Source organism: Brugia malayi, assembly GCF_000002995.4.
Source record: "Brugia malayi strain FR3 genome assembly, contig: Bm_v4_ChrX_scaffold_001, whole genome shotgun sequence".
Taxonomy (NCBI): domain Eukaryota; kingdom Metazoa; phylum Nematoda; class Chromadorea; order Rhabditida; family Onchocercidae; genus Brugia; species Brugia malayi.
Window position 1 is genome coordinate 9,934,101 of NW_025062479.1, and position 24,912 is coordinate 9,959,012.

Here is a 24,912-nt window from a genome sequence, read left to right on the forward strand (position 1 = left end):
ATATACTATAAAATAGTATGTCGAAATCAAGGCCAAAAATTATTTCCTATCTGGAAATAATTTAGAAACTAAAAATTGATACAACTAGGACGTAGTTTCTTCGCCTTTTCAGAACACTCTAAATTAGCGCATTATTATTTATGTGAGAAGCTATTCTCCAAAATATAAGGAAAAATCAAGACGTAAAATTCGCATATGAATCAGCGGAAAAGATAAAAATAAAAGAAACAGACAACAGTTTTGATAACCTGAGAAACAACCGCACAAAAATATACATATCTTAAATGGTATTACTTTATAACGAAAAAAACACATAGTCTATCAGTGATAAATCATGATAAACGACGCTCATAAGGTAATATTACACAGACTTTTATGCAACAAACTGAAAAAGATATCGTTCCTCAGTTCGTGTTGACAAGCAAAAAAAAGTATCAAAACATTTTTAATTAGTAAATTCATTCAAATATATGACTTTCTAAATTAAATTTACACCAGATCTATTTAATATATCATTTAATAAATGCACAAATAATATATTGGTATTATATAAAATTAGACCTACAAGCATTAATGGAGACAATCAAATTGACACAAAACACTAAAATGCACTCTTTTATATTACTCAACCAATTATAGTCAAACGTAAAAACAGTAATAAACTAAATAAATAAAACTCTTTAAATACATCAAATTAACTACAAACTCCTCACACATCACATTAATTAACACCATCAAACTAAATCCGTCCTATGAAAAACAGACGTTTCCAAGATTCAACCCGCTGCGGCCGCAGCCGCATTTCAAATGCTGTCAATTCGGATCTTTGTTTTGTTTTTTCTGATAAAAGTGTGTGTGTGCGTGCATACGTGACTGTGTACATATATATGTCAGGTGATATTTCCACCTGTTATTTAGCTTGTGCTAACTTTTAGCAGCGATAATTCTTTTGCTTACTTCTCACCACAACTCTTCGTCAAATTAATGCAGGAATTTTTGAATTAAATAGCTGAGCTGTTGTATTTTTCAGCTTTTAAAAGACATGATGGAAATGTATATGAAGAAGAAAACATAAGGTATTATTTTCTTTTTATATAATTTTAACACTGTTCAGTGAATTGAGTAGAATAGCTTGATAGTTGATTTCCTTACCTTTTTTGATTTGAGATATGTTGTCATACTACTATTTGTAAGTCCATTTGAGGAACATTTTGCACCAGTATATCCAGGTTATTAGTAGTTAATTAAATTGATAATAATCCGTCAAAAATTACTATTACTCTTGATGTCTGATAAATCACTGGTAATTTCTTTGTTTTGTTATTTAATCAGTTTGTTTGGTAGAGCTCTTAGTGTGGTACGCAGTGAGAAAAAAACCACATCAGTTTCTAAATTCGGTAGCGATTTCAAAATGGTTTAGGATTTAATCTTTTGTTAATTGTGAATTGAACGAAATGGTTGTAATGAGTACGCAAAGTAGGATTTGCATGGTTTTGTTCTAGTAAGTCAAATCATGTTCATTTTATTAAAAATACTTGTCGTTATCACGAAATATAAGTGTTTGAACAGCGTCGACATACAGATTATGATGTAATTTTCTGTGAATATTTCGCCCCAAACTGTTATCGCTTCTTTGCAGTTTTGTACTCGTATACTACTATCTGTTCTCCATTTTTCATGCTTTCTTGTCATTCTTCCATTTCACTTTCATGTTTTTCTTTATGGCCGAGTATTCCCATGAGTACTTTTTTTTCAAGTTCAATCGAATAGACCTATAGTCTGCTTGGTATTCCATTAATATTTCTATTAATTACTAATATCATTATGCTTACCGTGTTCTAATGTAAGAAAAGAAAGAAGTGCATATCGTTGGTGTTCTTATGAATTATTGAATTACCATAATATTAATTACAGCAGTTGCAGGAGTAAGCTATGACAACACCATCACGGCGACGTTTGATGCGTGATTTCATGAAGCTACAGGTATGTTTTTTAATCATCTGTATTACTGATATTAATCTAATTTGGTAGTAACCAAATTTCTTCAAACGATTTTTTCAAGGAGGATCCACCCGCTGGTGTCAGTGGTGCTCCAACGGAGGATAACATCTTAATGTGGGAAGCGATTATTTTTGGTCCGCAGGATACACCATTTGAAGATGGGACATTCAAATTGACTCTTGAATTCACTGAGGAGTATCCCAACAAGCCTCCTACGGTGAAATTTGTCTCGAAAATGTTTCATCCGAATGTTTATGCTGATGGTAGCATCTGCCTTGATATTTTGCAGGTATTTCTTACATAATTTTTATAGATTGCTTGAAGTGAGGGTTATGAGGAAGATACAAATAGATGAGAGGAAAGATTTAGCTATGGTGAGATACTGAATTTTAACATATAGAGAATGGGGGCCCTCCTCTGTCTGATTTTATTCACACTGTACTATTCCTAGCAATCTACAGTATAGTCTTATTGCAGAATAGATGGTCTCCAACGTATGATGTTGCCGCTGTCCTTACTTCCATCCAGTCGCTGTTAGATGAACCAAATCCAAACAGTCCTGCTAATTCAATCGCTGCTCAGCTTTACCAAGAAAACAGACGGGAGTACGAGAAAAGAGTGCAACAAATCGTTGAACAGGTTCTGTATCATTTCTCCTTTGACATAAGGAATTACTTTTTGTAGATAATTTTCAGCATGCAGCAGTTCTTATTTCAATTAATTACTGCTAGATGAACCAAAAGCAAACAGTACTGCTAATTCACTCTCTGCTAGGCTCTATCAATAAAGCTGGTTTAACAAGTCTAGTTCAAAAACTTTCGCATATATGCATCGTATTTCTTGGTCGTACTTGGTTGCAAGAAAATTTCGTCTGAGGATTATTGCTGTATTTAAGTTTAACTCTCTGGCCAATATAGTAATAGTTTATGTTGATTATGAGAACTGTTCAGTCATGGCTTAATTTTGGAGAAAATGAGGGAGAAATGGAAGCGAAGGAGGAGAGCGACGAGGAAATGGATCATGATGACCCACAAATGCCTTCAGCTTCTGGTGCAACACGGTTGAACACTGGTGCTGCTTCGTCCTCTGCTTGATATTTTGTTACTTTTCTAAATTGATACCGTTTTCCAATGTATGAATTTAGTATGAACTGCTTTCTTTTCCTGGTTTACAATTATCAGCGATTTATTGCTTTCAACTTGCTTTTGTACAATGATTTTGTTTGGACATAGATATTATTACTTCTTAGTTAGACTATATATGGAGAGCTTTCACTTAGCAAGTTCAAAAAATGAATACGTACATCACATGATTTGTGCAAACAAACATATTTTGTCTGAAATGAATTTATTATAGTCTTCGTTTATAAAATTTAGACGGGGTTATAAATTAAATACTTGGATCGATTTCAAGAAGCTGCAAACATCCCAAACGTTCCAGTGTTTTGGATTGTTTGGGTTTTTCGTTTCATTCAGATATTTATAAAGTTTGTAATTAAACGCATATTTCAGTATACAATTTTTATGAATCCTTATAATGTCTCTAAGAGGTGAGCAGCAGAGATGTGTATGAGTGCTTTACTGTTTTTTTTATATTTTCAATCGATAGATTTTTATTTTACTTTTACTTTAGTAGCACAATATAATTGTGAACCATTATTACACTGGTACATAAATTACTATATTGCTACACTGGTATATAAATTACTATATTGCTACATTGGTATATAAATATGAAAGTTTTTCACTGAGTAATTATTAACACTGTTAAATACTCCTTTATAAATTCACTTTCTCAGAATTTATCCGAAAACGGCCCTGAGACGCACTGAATTTTTCGAGAAAAATGTTAATAAAATTATTAAACTCAGAAGTGTTGTGTTTATTTTACATGTTTGTAATTTTTCTATGTATTTATGTTCCATCTATCAAAATGTTAAGTATAATATGTTTTATTCCGTTAGTATCATTCATTACGACATATTTCGGAGGTAATATGTGTTTATATTACAATCGCTTTTTTAACGTTTGGACATACGTTGTTAGTGCATATTATACTTTAATGAAACATCAAAAAAAAAAAAAGTGGAATTACAGAGTTCGTCTTATGGCGCCATACATAAGCAAAAGCGGGGCGTTGCTTAATTTGTAATATCTGCTTGAATGAATACAATTGCAAATAACTAGAAGATAATATTAAGAAATGTACGAGGGTACTGGTGACTTAGCGATCGGAATAAGAAAGCTTGGTTGGAAAATTGTTCGGGAGGTGTTGTTGCTGTATGTTACCCACTGATCTTGTATTCTTTGAGGTTAATGTAGTAGAGCTTTCAAAGACTGGTCTTCGATCACTAGGTTCATATCCCCAAATACAGTTTCAATTTCATTGCCATTTTCACCATTAGCTTTATATGTGTTATACCTTCAAATTTTTAAGACGTTCAAGGGATTGGTTTTTATGCATTACTTCTAGACTTGTTTGAGTATTTAATCTTTTTTCGTACTTTTATTATGGTTAGCAAAAATATCTACACATATTGCAGGAATTAGCAACATGGATCGGTCGAGTAATTTCCGTACCAATTTTGTTGGTCGTATGGTTGGTGACAAAGCGGAATGTAGTCGATTTCAGATTGAAGAACAAGTCCTACGCGAAGATTCTGATGTTGATTTGACAAAATTAGCACAGTTCGCATTCAAGCATTATGTGCCGAAGATTCACCGTGTACCAATTTGGAAATTGTTGCTGAGTTGGTATTCTCTTGAAATCTTTTTTTTTTTTTTTTTTTTCAAATTCTATTGACCACAAATTTGTTATGTTCAATTAATAACCATTTTTATGTTTCTTAATTTAGTATCTCCCATGAAATTAGGGAGATGACAACAGAATGTCTTAACGATCGATGTGTTGTCTGCTTCTGGTCTAAAAAAAATTGTATCCCACATGCAATCACAGCAATATGACACATCACTTAACATACAACAACATGATATTGATCTAGACGATATTTTGGAATTGAACGGTCCGAATGGCAGTTTTTTTTTTTTTTTTTTTTTATACTGTCAGTAAATCATTTCTAAAATTTGTTTAGGAGTATCCTCAACTGCACCGGAAGTGAGGAAGGACATAGCAAAACATCGGATACAAGAAGTTAGCTCAGATTTCATCATTTTGGTTCCAAATATATTATAATTTTTATTTTTTAAGTCACGACAATTGAGAATTCCTTGGGTTCTAACTAATTTTGGAGCATTTGTTTATCTAATATCTTTTGCTGACAAGCGATTAGATTTGCACTTTATTCTTTATTGATGTAAGTGCTTTGTTGGTTTTTTTTTTTTTTTTAGTGTATAATAATATGTATCTCTATTCTCTTTCCAAGAAGTAGAAAATCGGATTTATTTTTACCGGAAGCCTCAGTTAGTTGTTTTCTGGATAAACAGTTTTCTCTTTCACTATCACCGTCATTGATTCTTGCTATTTTAGGCCGAAGTCTTATTGTCATCACTTTGCGCTATGCGATTAAGCACTTCAAGAACAAACAATAGTAGAGATTTAGGTATGGACTATCATCCAACAGCTATTGATATTGTACGAATGATTCAGCTCGGCGGTGAAGCTGCTATAATGCGCAACAATCAACATGCCTTAGAAATGGATTTTCAAGCACAGTTAGCGGTAAACCTTTTCGGGTTGAAATTATATAATTTTTGCAGAATTAGACAGAATTAAAAGCAGCTACTTCAGGGCGATGCTTTTTCTCTTGCTGAAAAGATTTTGTACTTCTTGATTTACTTTTTTTTTAATGCTTTATTCTTTTCTTTGCCCAACAATTCACTTCACTACTTCAAAATTCAGGATAAAATCCGTAGGAAATTTGTCTATATTATATCTAAAAGAATTAAAAATTAATAGCTGAATTATAGATAGCCAAACAAATGTCAATAATTTGTGAATCGAATTGGGTCGACATTTATTGGCTAACAAAGGTCTTTGATGAATTGTTATCTCATGTCTTTACTCAAAAGGTCCTCACTGAGGTTAGTATTTTTGTTTTTTTTTGCGGTTTCTTCTAAAATATATATACAAATCGTGTTCTCATTGCTGGTTCTCATTGCTGGCATAAATTAGTCTACTCTTCTGCACTGTTGATAATATAGTATTACCATGCGTTTGCATCATCCTTAACTTTGCATGATAGAGTAAATATAAAGATGATATAAACCATTTCGCCAAGGATGTCATTCGATTAGTTGTAGTAATGACCAAGCTTGTTTAAGAACTAAATGGTGTAACCAACATTGATCATTTAAAAAAGAAAAAATTACATCGTTTAGGTTGTCGATAACCTAAAAATCCAACTTGTAAAAGCTTATGCAGAAATGGGCAATTTAGATGAACTTATTTGGGAAAAAATGCCAATGAATTTTTGGATACGATGTGGTGGAGCGGTTGTTTTTGATCATGAACCCTTGTTAAAGTACTTTTTTTTTCTTGAAAACGTTTTATGGTTTTTATGGTTTGGATAGCGTTTGAGGCAGAGTGGTTGTGCAGTTAAATTAGTAGTGATTTTTTCAGTTTGTGGGATAAAATATGCAGTTCTGCTAACTGTGGAATAATCAAGTTGTTATCGACTGTGATCTATAATTATCTTATTGAACTAAAACCGTATTTATCAAAATTAGAGGTGATAATATGTTGATTCGAAACTTAATAAGTTTGTAATAGTTGATTCACTTGATAGGATTTATATAAATTTTCTATAATGCTAACTTCTGTTCTAAATACTTTGGTCGTTACTTTGAATACAAGAAAAGAACGAATTTCAATACTTCAGCATTTTGGATTTTCATAGGTAATGACACTGAGCTACGTCTCAGACCATATTATTCTAAGTCATACACGAAACCAATAATGGATTTACTTCTTTGATAACGAAGAAAACTTTGATTTTGAACAAGCAGAGTCATCCTAATTAGTTATTTGATTCCTCTAAATTCATTAGTTTTTTTTTTTTTTTTTTTCTAATGACGATTTCAATCCAAAAAATAAATCCAAAATTTCCTTCGTGATCTTGGTGCTGCATTTCAGGTCAATGATTTTGCCTTAGGCAAAGGAATCTTGTCGGTCAAAACTCAAAATGCTATCATAAAAACATCAATTGATGGTATACTTCAGTCAGGAAGGTTTTGTTCCAAAAAATATGAAGCATAAAACACTTTAAAAAGTAGTTTTCTTTTGTCTTAGTTGTTATAGTGTTTTATGAATTCTGTGATGCACATGTTTATGATACAAATATGAGATGATGAATAAAATTAAAAAGGGATTAAGTTAGCGAACACGTGGTGACGTTCGTTACTAATTTTTCCTGAAACTACACTAATATCTGTTGCAACAATACACTGATAATTTCGTAGAGCATGTAGGTATGAGGTGAAGAGAAAGAATATATTGATGGAGAACTTAAAGGATTTAAAAGACTTGAATTAAATGATTGAGGGCGAGCAGCAGAACCATAACCTGCTGGTACAAAAAACTGAATCTAGGTAAAGGATTTATATCGTGGGAATTGACTTTCAACAAACGCATGATCCCTATTGAGAAAAGAGCTATCAAAAGATGCTTATTTTTTCTATAGTAAGAGATGGGTTTTAATATTGCAAGTTTCTCATAAAAGATTAGGAAATCTCTGGAATATTTTGAAGTTGCAAGCAAATTTGGTTTGGTTTTAACATATTAAGAAATGCATGTACTCTTTGTTAACAGGGTATGTTTTTTGTGAAAAAAAAAAATTCTAAAAAAAAAAAAAAACACGCAGATATGCTCAGCTAGAACGGGAAAATGAGTATTGGGTAAATGATTGCTTCTATGAGCTGTAATTTGAAACAGTTACATGTTTCTTTAAAAAATGTTCGATTAGGGCAAATTTTAGTATTATGGTTTAATAAAATTTTATTTGATATATTTTGTATTTGAGATCCGCAAGAATAATTTCGAGTTTTGCTGCAGATGTTACAAAGCTAATATTAGTAAGATTTGGCGGTATTATTTTATGCAATTTTAAGTTGATATTCAATTGTAACTCAACGAGTTTAAATTTTTTGAAGCCAGATTAACAGTGTTGCAAATATGGGAAGCAAAATTTGTGAAATTCAACAGCTTTCATTCTTTTTATCTGTAAATTATCTCTATAACTTTAAGTCGGTGAATGGACTAAGCAAATCGTTGTTGTGTTATTATCGATGTTGTCTTTATCTGGCATTGTTTTACATCATTTTTATTTTCATCCAAAAATCTAACAGTATTTTTTGAAAGGAAAAGATTTGCTAAAAAAATAGTATCTACAGCAAAATATGTTTTCTTCATTTTGTGATTTAAAAGAGTGCTTCCAGATCTAATGTACAGTTTATATTTAACGACTTAATTTTGCTCGAAATATTCATGTCATTGATTATAGGCTTAATATTCAGTGATCAGTCACTTCTTTCTTATCATCAACTTGAATTTTTTCTAACATTCTGAAGAAAAATATTTCCGGTTTACTATTTTCTGCTCAAGGACCGGTCAGTCCACAGTCAGTGGTAAGATGTCGGATGGTGCTAGTCGAATGAAAATACTACGTAAATTCGCATTAATTTCATCTCGCCATATCACATGCCAAACATGTGAAAATGTGCGAAATATGTCGGTCTCTCAAACTTCTTGGATTACTAAAAATCACAGACTTTTTTGTGCTCAAGAAATAGGATGATATACACTAAGTGAACTGACCGTCTATTTTTCACCAATTTCAATTTGCTTCATTATCTGTAAGCAGAAACGGAACAACAGTTCGATGATATAACCGTAAGATACAGTCTCATTGGTTGTAGTGCGATCAGCTTTCATTATATTAAGAAGTGTCAAAGTATTGTGGACATTTATGATCATTATTCATATCCTTTGATTCTCTGACAATTGTTTCATTTTGTTCAGAATGAAAGCAATAGAAGGGTGACAATTAGGTGACCTCTCGTTAACTGTGCAGCGGTATCTTTCCCTTCTTTGTTGCAGGATTTGGGGTCTGTAATTGTCACCAAATAGCTTTGATCATGCAATAATCCAAAATAATAGCAAAATTTCAACTAATCGAAGTACACTTCAGTGAATGGGTTCTTAATTTCATTCCTTAGTTTCAATTTTTTTTCTTGGGTAAGATAAATGAATATACTACCATTTGATTTTGGTACTCCTACAATAAGAGTCAATTTGCTCGTAATCTATTTCACACTTATTATTACTTGACTTCTGCTTTTATCAATCAATGCCAAAGTTTACCTGAGTTGGTATGTTTCTGATGTCCTCTCCGGTGCTACTTGGATATACAAACTAAAATTTTCCTTGCTTTTTCTGTGCTGTTTTCATTTCTTAACTCGAAAATAATTCTTCAAGGATAACTTAGGCTTTCATTTTACCCCCAGTAACTGGTAATGAATATGGGTAGGAATATTGACAAGAAATTTAAACATTTCTAAAATTTTCAAACAATTTAGAATGAATTTTAGATATCTGTCAAACTCTTCTATTCTAAGCAATGTGAGTCATTTGAAATATAATAATATACTGATTATGCAAACAACTTCCTGTTATTTCACTCTAAATTTTGCAAGATTTGTTCTCTAAATGCAAACTGATCTTTATTTTGCAATGTGACTAATTCGTCCAAAATTATCAATGTAAATCCATTCTATTATCGAAACATCTTTTCATATCATACTTGAAATTTTATGAATTTCATTTTTTCTTTTTTTTGGAAAAATGCCAGTCACAGAGAATGTTAGCAAATGAGACGTAAAGAATTGTGGTTGATACTATGGTTTAAATGTGATATCATTGGTGATGTTAAACAATGTCAGCATCGTTAAATGTTTTATGTAATGTTGAAAATTCATCAGTGATTGGAATAATTTCTATTCCACTGATCTTTCGTCGTTACATATAGCGTTGCTTTTGGGCAAATATTTCAATTCCTAATTTAAATAAAATAATAGAATCAACATGAGAGTATTATGCGACACATTCGGGTGATCAATATTTTGCAAACAATAGCATCATATCAAGTTATCTATGTTGGAAGTTAATTTTACTAATATAGACTTCAAATCAAGATAAATTTTATTTAGTGCTTGCACTAGTGAAATGTTAATTAAAGTGATGAGAAAACTTGCTTGACATAAATGAAATTAAGAGAAAAATGGAAATGAGTAGAAATGGTTTGATAATGGGTAAAAGAAGAAAACATCGCTTAACTGTTGATAGTTGTCGGTTTAATTTGGCATCGCCATATTGATGCCCGCAGTTCAACAGTACATTATGTAGGGTTGTTCATGAAGAAAGTCATAATTAATGCTATCATTATTATCACTGCAATATCAGTGCTGCAAAATGGTTATGGTCGCTATCATTATTGTAACTGTTGCAGTAATGATTTAACAGTGAAAGAGACAACAGCAATGCGCCATTTGTTAATCTGAAGTATTGCGCCGCCACTACACATCAGTCTGGTCACCACAGTCTGCTGTTTATCTTTCCGATGATGATTTCCTCTATCTTTGTTAACCGTAGATGTTATTGGTCTCTCTTTACCGATCACTTTTTTCCCTTTCATTAGGATGAAGTGAAATTTCGGATCAATTTTATGCCGACAATTTACGAATTACATCATTATGCAATAGTTTCAATGCTAATGTTGCTAAAACTTGGAGATAATTTGCAATTTCGATTTATGATGCAAAATTTAAAGTTGAACCAATATACTTTTCAAGGTATCATATGATTTTCATATTTTTCATCCTATCTCTATAACCTGATATACCTTGTAAAAAAAAAAAAAAGTCCAAAATTAATTTGTCGACAATTTGAGTATAGCATCTTTTATTGCATGCTTGTAGTGTTTATGTTTAAAAAGATTAGTAATGCAAAATTGTTTCACAGAAGTTTTGAAATTTTAAGTGAAATGTAGTTGTTTAAAACTTTTTGACAAATATTCACAAAATTTTAATTTCATCCGATCCCATTTTAAATTTATCGTCTTAAAAGCTTATGCAGTGTTGCAATATTATTGAATGATGAATGAGAAATATTATAATATTGTTTCCAAACTTTTTTCTTTCTCATTCTTATCCTTCTTTCTCGTTCCTAAGCTTTCTTTAATGCTTTCAAAAGATTCCATTATGAAAAGCAAACTGTTGAACAAATATTCATTGCTTCTGTCTTTCCTCATGTACCTTAATGAAGCGAAATACTTGCACCGTTGTTTTCTAGTTTTTTCTTCTTTTCCTATCACTTTCTATTTTCATAAAGAATTTTGTAAATTTCAGTAATCTCACGACAACTTCAAAACAAAACAAAACAAAAAACGATCAATATATCAGCATGAATGTGATTTGTTTCAATACAATATGAATCATTGTTACCGCTTATTTGAACTTTCATAATGTAACAGTAATATTAACACATCCTAAATTGTATTCTAGAGACACATTTCAAGTGAGAAGTTATAGTTTACTAAAATGATTTAAAATTACTTTTTAGAAAGACTTGCTGAATTTTAATCTCTTAAATTATTACTTGTCTCACATGACATAGTGTCAATGAGGTCAAAGAAGAGAGCTGAAAAGAATAATTCTTTGCTTTTTGCATCATTGTGATTTATGATCGTCAAATTTAATGTTGATTTATGATCTACAAAACAATTTCAACCATTAATCGTAAAGTGTCACTCATATAAATGGTCATGCTTTTCAGAAGCATCAGAAATAAGAACTAAATGTTGGCAAACATAATGGAATGCATAGCTGTGTGTCATTTTGTTCTGTCCTGTTTTGCCGTTAATTTTTAGTGAAGGAAAAAAAATTTGTAGTATTGTTATAATGTTAGCTTCTTTCCTTTCACTTATGATTTTTCAAAACTTTTAATTTTACAGAAAATCTTTGTTACGCGATTTAAAAATTTTTTTTTATCAACTTGTTTTTTTATCACGATAATATTTTGTTCAAGAATTTTCGACATGTCCTGAAATTGCTATCCGGAATTTCAAGATAGCTCCGTAGATTTATCTGAAGATTTTTGAATTAGGATAAAATCAATATTAATTATTTGAAGCCACCCATTATTTGATGGAGCATTCTTTTTGATTATTTCCGGAAATTTGAAGGTTTTATGCTTTATTAATTCTACGGCTAGTATTTTAGCGTCACACAGGAATGGATGCGGATGATTCGAGAATGCCATTGTCTGAAGACACTAAAACGCCACAAGTTTATAAATTAGAAATCAAAGAATCGAGTTATGAAGGAATACAGGCAACCTTTTCACCAAAATTTGTATGTTTTCATGTTTTTATTCGTCTCTTCGCATTTATTCTTATCAATTTCTCATTTGGAAACTCTCGAAGCAATTATGGTCACCAAGACCTGAACACCTGTTGGTAATGTTTACCTGATAGTGTTTCTAAATCAGGCGGAAACACTACCTTTCATACAGTACCAGTAAATTTAAGAAAATTAGCAAAAATTATATCCATGAAATGAACCATTTATATGATTATTCAGGTTTATGTCTATCACGACTTCCTTACAGGATGAAAATGGAATAAAAAGAGATGAAAAAATGATCGGACTTACAAAAAATGAACTAGAACAATATTGCAATGACCCATTTTGGAAGGTAGTTAGGTAAATTCTAAATTTAGTAAAATTTAAACATTGGTTTAAATGTGGGGAAAAGCCAATTCATTTTGATGAAAACTCGTTTGGATTCAAATCTTGGATATTACTATTTGTTTGTTTCTTTTTTCTGAAGAAAGCAGTTGTTACAGGTGCACAATGTTTCTGCTTTTCTGGGTGGTATGGCTTTTAATGTTTATAGCTGCTGTGCTACTTATTGTGTTTAGTCCAAAATGCGCAACGATAAAAGAACCGGAATGGTGGCGTAAGCAAGTTAGCTATCAGGTAATCTTAAGTACATACGTATAAACGAAGTTCATTTTTATCTTGGAAAATATCAAACACACACTCCTGCAATACGGAAATAGCCAGTTCTGCAGTCAATTCTCAAATGTTTTAGGATTACTTTTTTACAAGAAAAAAAAAAAAAAACAATTGGGTCATTTCAAAATATTTTTGCAATGATATACAATTGCATTGAGTGGAATAAAATTCCAGATATTTACACCTTCCTTTCGTGACTCCAATGATGATGGAATTGGTGATTTTAATGGAATCCGAGAAAAACTTAATGATTTACGGAAGACTGGTATAAAAACAATTTGGGTGACACCTATAATAACCATTCAAAAGGTTAGGTGGTACTTTGAAAAAATTCGTTGCGAACAGAACTGAGAAAAGTGCTATCACATACTTTCATGCGGAATTTCTATAACTTTTGATAGATTTGAGAAATAATTCAGGATGATTTCATCCCTCTCGATGTGATTGATTTCACAAGTGTTGATGAACGTTTCGGTACAATGAATGATTTAAAATTGTTGATAGATGCAACACATGAACTAGATATGCACTTTACCATGGATTTGCCCATATCAACAACATCTGCATCACATAAATGGTTTGCAACCTTGTCTTCCTTCGTTAATGGATATTGACTTCTTGTAGAATTTATACTCTAAAAACCTAATAAATTCCATCTTAAGCGGAAATGGAATTCACTTCAAAGTTATTAAGGCTTTTGGATACTCAATTTTAGGTTCAAATCAGCAAAAGCGGGTGGCGATTACGTTGGTTATTACATTTGGAAGGAGGCACTGGATGTAAAAGATAACCCAAATTATATTGTTGAAGAGGGCAAAAAGGATGCTTATCTAGCTTATGACGGGAAAGACCCAATACTAGACTGGAGTAATCCTGCGGTAAAGAAAAGTATCTTTGAGGTTGCAAAAAGTTTTATTGACATGGGAGTTGATGGTTTCCATGTGGATCGTATTGGCGAATTAATCAAATATCTACCAAAATCAGAGGTATCAACAACCAACTGCAATATTTTCAGAATAAACTACAACTATTTTAAACATTTAGAATTCCAAAACTTTTACTCCCTAAACAAATTTAATTATTAAATTCACTTATTCAAAATTGCTAATTGCTCGACATCCATTTTAACATATCATTCAGTTATGAATAATATGATTTGATAATATAATCAGATTACTTTTACGTACGTAGAAATTAAGGGATATGTGGCACTATCAATGATCAATGATTTCATCGGAAATATACGAGATTATGCGAATAGTACTGAAACACCCAGTAGTCGAGAAATCGCTGTGTTTTCATCTTTGAGTGACTTCACCAAACTACAAGAATCTGATGGTCTCAATCTGTCGAACCTCGCATATGTTATCGATGATTCAGTCACCAAACTAAATAATGTCAGTTCCAGTCAAAATGATCAATTTTCTAAAAAAGAAAAAAGTTGAAACTTAATTTATACATTCTTGATAACAAGAAACGAAGCATTTATAATGAATTCTTAAACCTTCTAAATTATTCCTTCTTTAGGAATCATGTCCAAATGGAATAGCACAATGCTTACACTCTACACTTATTACATCTTTCAAATGGTTCAATACTACACATCTTCCACACGCGTGGCAGTTCACGAATTACCACGTTTCTCGTCTCAGTACGAGATTCGACAAAGCAACAGCAACTTTACTGAGCTTTGTGCAGCTTTCATTGCCAGGTATTATTGAAATGTATTACGGACAAGAACTAAGTCTTGAAGATAGTACTGGTCCTGAAAACAAATTTACTGGTTTGATGCAATGGAATAGCAGCGAATACCGCGGTTTCACAGCTGGCAGCCAGAAATCATTCTTTTCTACCATGCTTAATTACAATGAGGACAATTTTCAGGTAATCGTACTCTTCAGTTCTAGACTGTCACAGCAAATCAACTAACATTCAAAATTTCCAAGTCATCAAGCCTTCTTCTGTATAAATTAGGGAGTAAGGTGACTCTATCTTAACCCACTATTTATGCTTCCTAATAGACTTTTCTATTCTCCTTTATTTACGAATCCCGTTATACTGCCAATTTTTGTTAAATAGAGTTGTGTCAATTTTCACACTAACAAGAATTAAGTTCACTTTTTTAATTTCAACCACTCTGATAATAACTCAACTTACAGACTCAATCTACTGGTTATCGCTCACCATTGAAAACACTGAAAGCGGTGGCAAAAATGCACCATCGTGATTACAATTTTGCACTTGGCGAAACTCAATTAGCACCACTTACTCAAGATGTTATCTTATTCGGTCGATTCTATCAATCCACTAATAGTTTTAATGGAGCGGTATGTTATTTTCTTTTTTAATGACTTGTAGTAAACTACATCATTTATACGGTGAGGTTTTGCATACTTTTAAGGCCTACCTGATTGGCGCAAACTTTGGGACATCCGACGTTGAAATAGACGGAATGTCTGTACTGCCGGATAATTATATGGCAGCTACAGCGGAAATCGCTATCGTAACTCCAAACGTTGACAAATACTTACCTAGGGACAAAATATCATCGTTTGATAAAATTGTTCTTGGCCCTAAACAGGGAGTTATTATCAAAGTTCAGTGATAGCTCTTTGCATATAAGTTTTTGTGGAAAATAATTCCTATTTATGTTATTCTTAATATCTATTAAACACTTATCAATATTTATGTGGGAGACAAGTTGCAAAAACTAAAACACATTTCAAATATTATAATGTACACGCCTCAAAGATGATTCGAAAGTTCCCTCGTGGTGTTGATTTTCCCACATAAGCTTTATATGAAGTAATATTACTAAAATAAAAAACTAAATATAACAGATACACCAATAATTGTGAACTTTGTTTGAATTAGGTTAAAAACAATGCAGTTGAAAGCGGAAATTTTCATCCAAATTCTGTTAAGGAAATTACACAAACTGAAATAATGTAAGTTTGACAATATCACTGTAAAATGATTATAACAACACCGGGAAAAAATTATATAGCCTTAACAGATATTTCTTTGATAGTACTCGGGTTTTTGTTAGTTTTCGTAGTTGCTAAAATCTGTAGTAACTTCATATTTCATCTACAAAAAAATCCCATCAACATATTTTTCCTATATCATCTAAAAGTTTAAAATATGGCGGTTATAGACTATGCTTTCATTCCTCAGTGCATCCGTACAATAAATTTTATGACACTTTAACAAGAATTACTACTGACAAAAGCATTCAAGACATATATGAAAATATACAAAAACTAATGAACGTTGATAAAAGTTTTTGTAAGGCACGTTGACCAGTATGTGACTAGGAATAATTTGTTAAATGTTTGGAAAACGACAAAAGTGTAATAGAAACTGCCAATATAACAAATTTTCAACTTTTATCGAATGTGATTAACGTGAGCATTTAGATATAATAATTGACATCATACTATTTCCAAACGACTCAAACAATATCATTTCTAAACAACTAACTCGTCCACAAGTCAAAGAAACTTGACTATATGTAATTTGCCCATTGATATCGTCCAGCAATAAAGTTAATGATGTATTTAAGTGAAACAATATATACAATAAATTTTATTTACCCAAATGTATGTCCATAAGGTAATTTTGTTTAGCTAACAGCCAAAATGAACTGATGTAACACTTTGTATAAAACAACATTTGATGCAAAAATGCATCGGAAGGCAAACATTAAAAAAGTAAAAACTCACATTGCTTTTTACATTACCCGCAAGTAACATTAGTGAAAAATAACAATTAAGGATCACCATGTTTCTTCCTGCTGTGCAGAGATTTTAGGAGCTGTTGATATACTACACTCACCAGATTCTTCTCGATAATCACATGTGGTTGCAGAATTAATATACAACTGAAAGCAGATTTACCATATTAAACAAATCTAATTAAAATGTCACTTTCCAATAAAAAAGAAAAAAACCTACTTGCAAGGTGGCATCTGTTTGACGTGCAATAAAGCGAATAAACGGGCGAAGATTCCCACGGTTCGCGGCATTGAGAGTATCATAATAATCAGAACGGGCCTCAACTGGTATTATAACTGGCGGAAAACCGCTCTGCATCAAAATCAGATTCATTAACAATCGTGCAGTACGACCGTTACCATCAATGAATGGATGTATCGAAACCTGTTTAAAAAAAGAATTCTTCCAGCTTTAAAAGAATGTATATAGTGATTTTGGAAGGATATACAACTGGTAATACGAAAATATAAGATTTATGTGATCTTGATTTTAGTTCACATTTTTTTATCATAAACACTCTGAAAATGCAAGATTTTTGGAAAATGTGCAATAGACAAACCAGCTTATAATGAGCAATAGCGGCACGTTCTATTGGATCCAGCAATAAACTGTCCTCCTCATTCAACCATTTCACCATTTCCTCCATTTCTCCTGGTACCATGTTTGCCGGAACGGGTGTGAAACTACTCACAAACACCTCAAAAGAATAACGAACATCATGAAAAAAAGAATAACAGAACAGAACGTCAAACGCAACTATTCCAAAATTGCCCGTCCTATATTGCTCGAGAATGATAAAACAATCACCGCCTATTTTGCATTAATCGACATTCCTTTAATGTTGCTCACATATATACAAATTAACAATATTTCATCCTAGATCTGTATCAAACTCTTCCAAAACATTCACTTCCTATTCACATAATACCAACCTGACTTTTGCGAAATACACCTGCTACTTCCGGATCGACAAAACCAAGAACATGACTATGAATGTCCAAGATATCCTATAATACAAACAACTTTATGATAAACTGACACAAATAACACTATCTTAACATGCTGCAATAATTTTAAAACAACAGAAAAATTATTCGATATATTATTGCTATTATTATACCTGAAGAGTAAAATACGAGACGTATGCAACGCTTTGGTTGATGAATTTCAACGCAGCGTCCATCCCCAAAATCTCGTTATGCTCCATAATACTTTTACCAGCCACTGCCATCCTTGTTTCTAATATGGACCTGAATTAACAAACTAAACTGACATATTCTCTAAATAACATTTTTCTTACATCAACTGCTAACAAAAATCTTACCTTGTCTGACCAAGCGACATAGTATTGCCTTCGATTGCTACAGTATGATAAATATGCAAAAAATACGATTCTTTCATTGCTTTTCGCAAAGCCATATTAGTCTTTGGTATTCTTGAAAAATACGAACGCTTCTCGTGAAGTTTCTTCAACATTTCTCTATCAATTTCTTCCACTATGGGTAAAGTCCTTGCTCGTCTTCTACAGATATCATTCAATCAGTGTAACAAGAAAATCACAAACAGGATATGAAATATGATTCCTATATAACTTTCTTCACTTATAAAGTACTACTTTTTTTACTATGTTTTTAGGACAACTTCAAACATTATGAATCGTCCAAAATTTTGTCAAATATTTACCGTAACATTCAAACAAACAGAAAACAAATATCAAATCAACATAATAATGCCATCCTACTGTTAATTACTCTTCTTATTACAATACAATGATTGAATTGTTCTTTCAGACTAAAACATGCACAAAAACACTCACATTAACGCTTCAGGATGATGAGGATTGTAGCTCAATGCCCGTGAATATAACTCTTCCGCTTCGACCACATTTTTCCGTCCCATTTCAACCACTAAACCGTATTCGGTTAGGATATCTGGATGATGAGGAGCCAGCGCAAGCGCATGCTGAATAATGAGTTCTGCCTAAAAAGCAATTAACATTTACAAAGTCACATTTTCTAGAAATATCAATCACTGACAATCTAAACTTTTTTAACCCTTAGCAACAAAGCACGCATTCAGTATTGCCTCTTGAAAGTGGTGTTTTATGTTCAAGTTCAATTCCTATCTTTCATCAAATATCTTTAAACTATCACAAGGTCAAGCTATACATAACAGAATTTTTGAGTTACACCTTTTCCATATTTCCTTGTGTTCTCGATTGAATCGCAGCTTTTAAAGCTGCAAATGCTTCCTTCTCAGTTTCCCAACCCCATTGAATAACATTTGCTTGGATTGTACCAGCAACCGCTCTTTCAACTTCTTCAAAATACCGCGGCTCCACAGATAAAGGGTCAACAAAATAACCTAATTCGGTTGTGCTGAAAAATAATGCAAATAATGTTTCGAGATTCTGTAAAATTAAGCACTTCAAATTCTTTGCAATTATTTCTTCCTGTGAAAATATTATTAAGCTTCCTGTGAAAATATCAAAACATATAGCTATATTAAGCTTCCTGTGAAAATATCAAACATAAAAATACTACTAACCCGACATAACGTTTACGGGAAAAATGAGCTGAACAATAATCAGCTTGTTTGATAAACTCGGGTGAAAATTGCAAATTACAAATTAAATACTGCGAAATCACAATTCGTTGCACCAGAATCGGTAATGTCTAAAAATAACTCCGATATCTTGCTCTATAAAATTCTCATTAAAAGTCTTAGCTTATGTCCGAATATCTAAGACTCTTTGCACAAATTATAATCAACATTCTAGTGTTATGTCGCCATGAATTAATGGTTAAAAGCGTCACTTAACGTACCTGTATACAAATTGATACAACAATAGACAAAGCCACAACTCGCACCCAAGGTTTTGAAAAAACGTTGGTACCAGACGACATTTCACTCACTACTAGCGTTTACAGGTTGAGCACGTGCAATGATAATTCTTCACTTCACTGTCCATTATTAAACAACAGTAAGATAAAGGAACAAAACTAAATGTGATCAAAAAGAGAGAGAAAGGAAAGAAAAGAAGAAGAAAGAAAAAGTATGAACGATTCAATGAAATATACATTTCGACCAACCAATCAGTTCTTCCTTTTCATATATTGTTTTAGAAATTATCAAAGAGTTGAAGTGTATTACATAGAAATTCTTAGCACTAAAATTTTTACATTAACTGAGTCTTGTTTATTAAACAATGTAAGAGAGAACTAAGCGCCAAATTTTTGAAAGAACGGTGAACAACTCACAGTGCATTGTCCTTTTTATCTTTTTTAAAAATTAGTTAAAAAACTAACTAATCGTATTTTGCTTCTTTTTTTACTTATCAAGCAAAGTGACTTGCCCAAATTACAAAAAAATAAACATTGTAACTTGGCTTACCTTACTGTAAGAGATATGAATATAGTGCAAAATTGTAAACACTCGAAGAAACAACCATTTGATAGTATCCTCGAAATATCCATTTTTTTTTTTTCTAAAGGAATTAGAATTAATTTTGATGATTCACACTTTATGTCTTACGGTAACATTTTCTGAGGGAATTACTTGGCCATTTCTTAACGAAACATACAAAATGCAAACTGCAAACAATGCAGGCTTTGGCTTAAACTTTTGTGTATAATTGTCTATGACCTCCTCTAATTGTGAAATACTCTTTCACAAACTGCTTACAGTATTGCAAAACGACATGTCATTTCAATTGGGTTGAGGTTTGCTTAGCTAACAGAGTCCACCGTCCCTATCGCTCCCATCCGTAACAAAGTGTTCGAGGGAGAGACGGGGCTAGCATAATCACTCAAATGAGCATTGCGACGGGAGCCTGAAATGCTTGTGCGTGTTCATTCGGTGTACGCAACCCGTACATAACTATCTGCGAATATTAAGTGTACATATACGTGACTGCTTGTGAATGTATGGACGTTTTTGTGCACGTGAATGTTTGTGAATAACGTGTACTTCAACACATTATGCGCAGCATAGCACAGCCATAGAACTCGTTTACATGAGAGCAGAAGCAGCGATTTGTTTAGAGGACAGATTATTGAGAGGTGAAATAGGAAGAGGGAATGGCGGTGATGGTGAAATGAAATGGGAATAATACGTCCTCGGTAGACTTAACTACAAACTGATAGTACAGACACATACATAGATGACATACGTGCAAATATATGCACGTGCATAGCGATAACTGTTCCAAGCAGCGAGAATGTCACCATAAGGTTTTGCATTGTTTATAGAATTTGTCTTTTATTGTGACTTTTTTGTATAGGTGTATATGTAGAGAGATAGGTATATATGTTTGTTTGTGTTCATATGTATATATGTGATGTATATGTGTGTTTGTATATATATATATATCAATGTAAAGAGGAAGAACCAATGAAATGATCTGCAGGACGGAATAAACGTTGGTAATTAGATACGGATCTGAGAGGACGAGAACTGGAGGAAAGGGTTGCATACCGCGGAGAGAGCGGAAGTACTGGAAGAGATGGCATTTAGCGGATATATACCAACATTCAAGGAACGACACTCGTTTGGTACGTCTTTTGTTTCATATCTTTCTGACATGAAACATTGTTTCTTTTTAATGAGTGATATGAATTGCTTGAAAGATGACGTTGTGATGATTTCGTTCATTAAGCACTGATAAATATCACTAATCACAAGATTAGTTTCTTTCTTCTAAGCCCAATGTTTTGTTTATTTATATCCAAAAAAGTCCGTGTCTCCATACTGCTACCAATGTAAGAGTTAGTGTTATCTCTTCTGATCAACAGTTATAAATGCTGTAAGATATCTCATAATATTTTGGGACTTTTGTCACAATTTCTGTTGTTTATGAAACATTGGTTAACAACATAAATGGGATAGCTTTGATGTGAGAATACATGAAATGTTTGAACGAGAAGGCATTGCAGTTATTCTCTCAGTTTGTTTGTAATACATACACTTCCGCCTGTACTGAAAGGATGGATTGCAAAGTAATGGATATGAATAGCACTAAAATTATTTTTCTCCGAAACAGGTTGGGTTATTTATCATTCGCACATTGTGCATTTCTCTTCTATTCCGTTTACATTCCCTTCTATTCTGGAAGTACTTTTTATTCGAATTAGGTGATGCCCGTTATCGAATAGTTTCGTTGAAATACACCGGATGAGAAAGGAAAAAGGAGAGGATGGAACTAGGGAAGAAGAAGAAAACACGAGGATATTGTATTTGGTTGATAATGTGAAGTTTTGTGCTATTTTTTTTTAGTGCATCTTCTTTTTGCAACGTTTTTCTTTTTTTACCGTTTGCAAAGTGAAAATTGTGCGCTTTTCTAGTGAATTTTCAACATATTTAATAGTGTAGTGAGAATAGTGAGATTACGTGACAAGCACTTCCTTGCTGTTTTTGCAACGGATATTACCGAGAATGGATAGAAAACAATTGATAGTCGAGATAAAATATGAAGAATAGGGCGTTGAGATGACTTCAATTTACATATTTGATTGATGGGAATAGAACCATTGGCATGTGAATATTGTGCGAATGAATGATACCAAATTGTCGGTTTGATATTTGTTTTTATTTTGAAAAACAAAAATATCTGTATTCCATTAGTTATCCAATCAGCAATCGTTGCTGGAAATGAATGACCGTTTAAGGTGTTATTTCATTGCTTTCTTCATTTAAACGTAAAATCCACCAAAAAGGCATCAAAAAACTTTTTCTCTTAAAACAGTAAAATTTGGTAATTTCCAAAAAGTTTGAAATTAGCGAGAATGCATCTGTTGCCCTTTAAAATTTATTTGATGCACTGTTAGGATAGCAAAGTAAGCTTATTAATTTTGGGTTAATTATCTGAAATTTCTAAATTAATATGATATAAAGTAGTCGCTGAGCAAAAGTCGAACTGTTTCTTACAATTTCAGCAGCACGTGCAAAAGATGCAGCAGAAGCACGACAACAGCAACCGAATAAGATTCCTGTTGTGATCGAGAGATTTGAAGGGGAGAAGTACTTGCCATTGTTGGATCGGTGCAAATTTCTTGTGCCAGATCATATAACAGTTGCCGGATTGATGCAAATTGTGCGAAGGTTTGTCGTTTTACAATTTATTACTTTTTATTATGTACAATTTCGTTCTTTTTTCTGCTGTTGATTCGACGCTGAAAATTCATATCTGCAGAAATAAATCACAAGCATTAATAAAGTATGACTCGATAAGTTTTATGTTCATTTGCTTTTTTTTTTCTCAGTCCCTGCGAGTTCCGTCAATATAGGCTCTTCTTGCATTATTATTATTATTATTATTATTATTATTTTTTTGATGCCTACTTTTTGTTATGAAGAGCAAAGAAAGAATGAACTTCTCAGTACTCTAGAATGCATATCATAATTTACTGAAATGTGAAATGAAACATAGTGCTTATAAATTGTTTTGTGAATGTTTTTTTTAATTCGAAATAGATTGAAAATCTTTTGAGGCGACTACAGCTTCATCCGGATCAAACTTTCTTCCTCCTGGTCAATGAGAAATCGATGGTTTCAAACAGTATGAATATGCATCAACTCTACCAGCAAGAAGCAGACCAGGATGGCTTTCTATACATGGTTTACACCAGCCAACCAGCGTTTGGTAGCATCAAATGAACTAAATATCTACGTGTTCGTTACCTCTGCAAAATTTTTGAAATTTTCTTCCATTTATTTCTGCTCTGATACTCAACAAGATTTAATACGTTTGTACACAAAATACAGTCCTGTACAAAAAAGAAAAAAACACTCAATAAAAATTTTATTATCATTCAGCATTATTATATAAATGCATGTTACTTTTTATTCCTAACTTTATTGTCTTTTGTAACATAATCCCCCTTTCTATGTATTCGAAATTTGGCTTTTTTTGACTTCCTTACCATCGTGATGTATTGTTTTGCGTTAATTCATGAATTAAAGAATCACTGTATGAAATAATTCTTTTCCTTATTCTATAATGTGTTGTGGACATTATCAGTAAGCCAGAGGAATAGTTTTCTTGAACGAATTATTATTAGAACTTGAAACTTGTTTTAAAAATTACTCATTAAATGTTCACATTGAAAAATTCTTTTTATAATGCCTCTTATTTTTATGGTATGCTTTGGAAAAGAGAATTTTATATCTTACACTGAAGGTAAATGAGGTGATTGGGGTATGCTAACGGATGCAAGAGAACAAGTGGTGAGCGAAAATTCTTAAGCAGTAGGATCCGACAGTTGTACACCTTATAAATTGGTAAAAGAACCGTAAAGTTCCATTTAGTGATTTGTTGCTTCCATATACTTCCGATTTGTCGCTTCCGTAAGTTGTTTTTTGACACTGTATGAGCTACTTTCGACAGTTGAACCTGTCTAAAATAGGACATACATTATTGTACATAAAAGACTGTTGTACTGAATATTTCACACACCGGAACCATCTGTTCCTCCATATGAAAAAGTAGGAAGTGGCCAATACAACGTTATATCATTAAAAGCAAACAGTAATTTGAAACCATTGATTGCTGCCTTTTGTCTTGTTAAACGAAAGTTACTAGCTGTATAGGTGTCTCCAGGAGTGTTGTATGGGTTATATGATTCTTTTTTTTTTTGCAGTATTTACGATCTATTTATCGTCAATGCATTGCTTTCAAAACATCTCAAATTTCCTAGGCTCTGTGATTTTTCATGTATGATCCATCTCAAAAGTCATTGATTTGATGAGAGGGATTTTTTTAGATAGACACAGTGTTTGACAAAAAACACTCGAAAAGCAGTAGTAATAGTAATAATATTAATAATAACAATAATAGCAATAATAATAATGACAATAATAATAATAATAATAATAATAGTAATAATAATAATAATAATAATAATAATAATAATAATAATAATAATAATACGTAGTAATAATAGTAGCAATAGTAATGGAGAAGTACTGCAGTAATGGCCATCGGTGACCAGTTTTGACATAATATTTAGTGAGGATAGTACATGTTTATTTATCTATTTGATCAAAAAGTGACCAAAGGCAACAGCAGCAGATCAGTCCGTTAATAGACTATCCATCGATAGAAGCTA

At 32.3% G+C, this 24,912-nt stretch overlaps 6 protein-coding genes across 7 annotated transcripts; 5 read left to right on the top strand and 1 right to left on the bottom strand.

Moving 5' to 3' along the window:
- Positions 1 to 1,932: 1,932 nt before the first annotated feature.
- On the top strand, positions 1,933 to 3,095 carry Bma-ubc-1 (Ubiquitin-conjugating enzyme E2 1, putative; the record flags this gene model as incomplete). Its single annotated transcript, XM_001897717.1, has 4 exons — positions 1,933 to 1,983; positions 2,063 to 2,290; positions 2,479 to 2,640; positions 2,952 to 3,095. The coding sequence occupies 4 exons, from the start codon at positions 1,933 to 1,935 to the stop codon at positions 3,093 to 3,095; spliced, it is 585 nt and encodes a 194-aa protein (XP_001897752.1).
- Positions 3,096 to 4,554: 1,459 nt separating this feature from the next.
- Positions 4,555 to 7,215, top strand: Bm9160 (Uncharacterized protein; the record flags this gene model as incomplete). Of its 2 annotated transcripts, none has more annotated exons than XM_043074297.1 (7): positions 4,555 to 4,754; positions 5,093 to 5,151; positions 5,561 to 5,679; positions 5,928 to 6,041; positions 6,339 to 6,481; positions 6,580 to 6,688; positions 7,093 to 7,215. In XM_043074297.1, the coding sequence occupies 7 exons, from the start codon at positions 4,555 to 4,557 to the stop codon at positions 7,213 to 7,215; spliced, it is 867 nt and encodes a 288-aa protein (XP_042930231.1). The 2 variants fall into 2 exon arrangements, with proteins under 2 accessions (XP_042930231.1, XP_001897751.1); XM_001897716.1 differs by having other exon boundaries at positions 4,555 to 4,750; positions 5,488 to 5,679.
- A 3,463-nt stretch (positions 7,216 to 10,678) lies between these two features.
- Bm1214 (Uncharacterized protein) lies at positions 10,679 to 11,419 on the top strand (the record flags this gene model as incomplete). Its single annotated transcript, XM_043074298.1, has 2 exons — positions 10,679 to 10,805; positions 11,361 to 11,419. 2 exons carry the CDS (start codon positions 10,679 to 10,681, stop codon positions 11,417 to 11,419), a joined length of 186 nt encoding a protein of 61 aa, XP_042930232.1.
- An 826-nt stretch (positions 11,420 to 12,245) lies between these two features.
- Positions 12,246 to 15,636, top strand: Bma-atgp-1.3 (Alpha amylase, catalytic domain containing protein; the record flags this gene model as incomplete). Its single annotated transcript, XM_043074299.1, has 10 exons — positions 12,246 to 12,365; positions 12,622 to 12,716; positions 12,860 to 12,992; positions 13,206 to 13,340; positions 13,451 to 13,608; positions 13,747 to 14,017; positions 14,231 to 14,428; positions 14,559 to 14,915; positions 15,191 to 15,358; positions 15,433 to 15,636. 10 exons carry the CDS (start codon positions 12,246 to 12,248, stop codon positions 15,634 to 15,636), a joined length of 1,839 nt encoding a protein of 612 aa, XP_042930233.1.
- Positions 15,637 to 16,809: 1,173 nt separating this feature from the next.
- Bma-fic-1.3 (LD47713p, putative) lies at positions 16,810 to 19,713 on the bottom strand (the record flags this gene model as incomplete). The annotated part of the gene is made up of 10 exons (XM_043074300.1): positions 16,810 to 16,914; positions 16,988 to 17,191; positions 17,367 to 17,504; positions 17,740 to 17,814; positions 17,928 to 18,057; positions 18,132 to 18,329; positions 18,624 to 18,787; positions 18,999 to 19,185; positions 19,355 to 19,482; positions 19,633 to 19,713. 10 exons carry the CDS (start codon positions 19,711 to 19,713, stop codon positions 16,810 to 16,812), a joined length of 1,410 nt encoding a protein of 469 aa, XP_042930234.1.
- Positions 19,714 to 21,311: 1,598 nt separating this feature from the next.
- Bma-lgg-2.2 (putative 15.1 kDa protein ZK593.6 in chromosome IV, putative) lies at positions 21,312 to 23,461 on the top strand (the record flags this gene model as incomplete). Its single annotated transcript, XM_043074301.1, has 3 exons — positions 21,312 to 21,360; positions 22,741 to 22,906; positions 23,296 to 23,461. The coding sequence occupies 3 exons, from the start codon at positions 21,312 to 21,314 to the stop codon at positions 23,459 to 23,461; spliced, it is 381 nt and encodes a 126-aa protein (XP_042930235.1).
- Between the last annotated feature and the right edge of the window lie 1,451 nt (positions 23,462 to 24,912).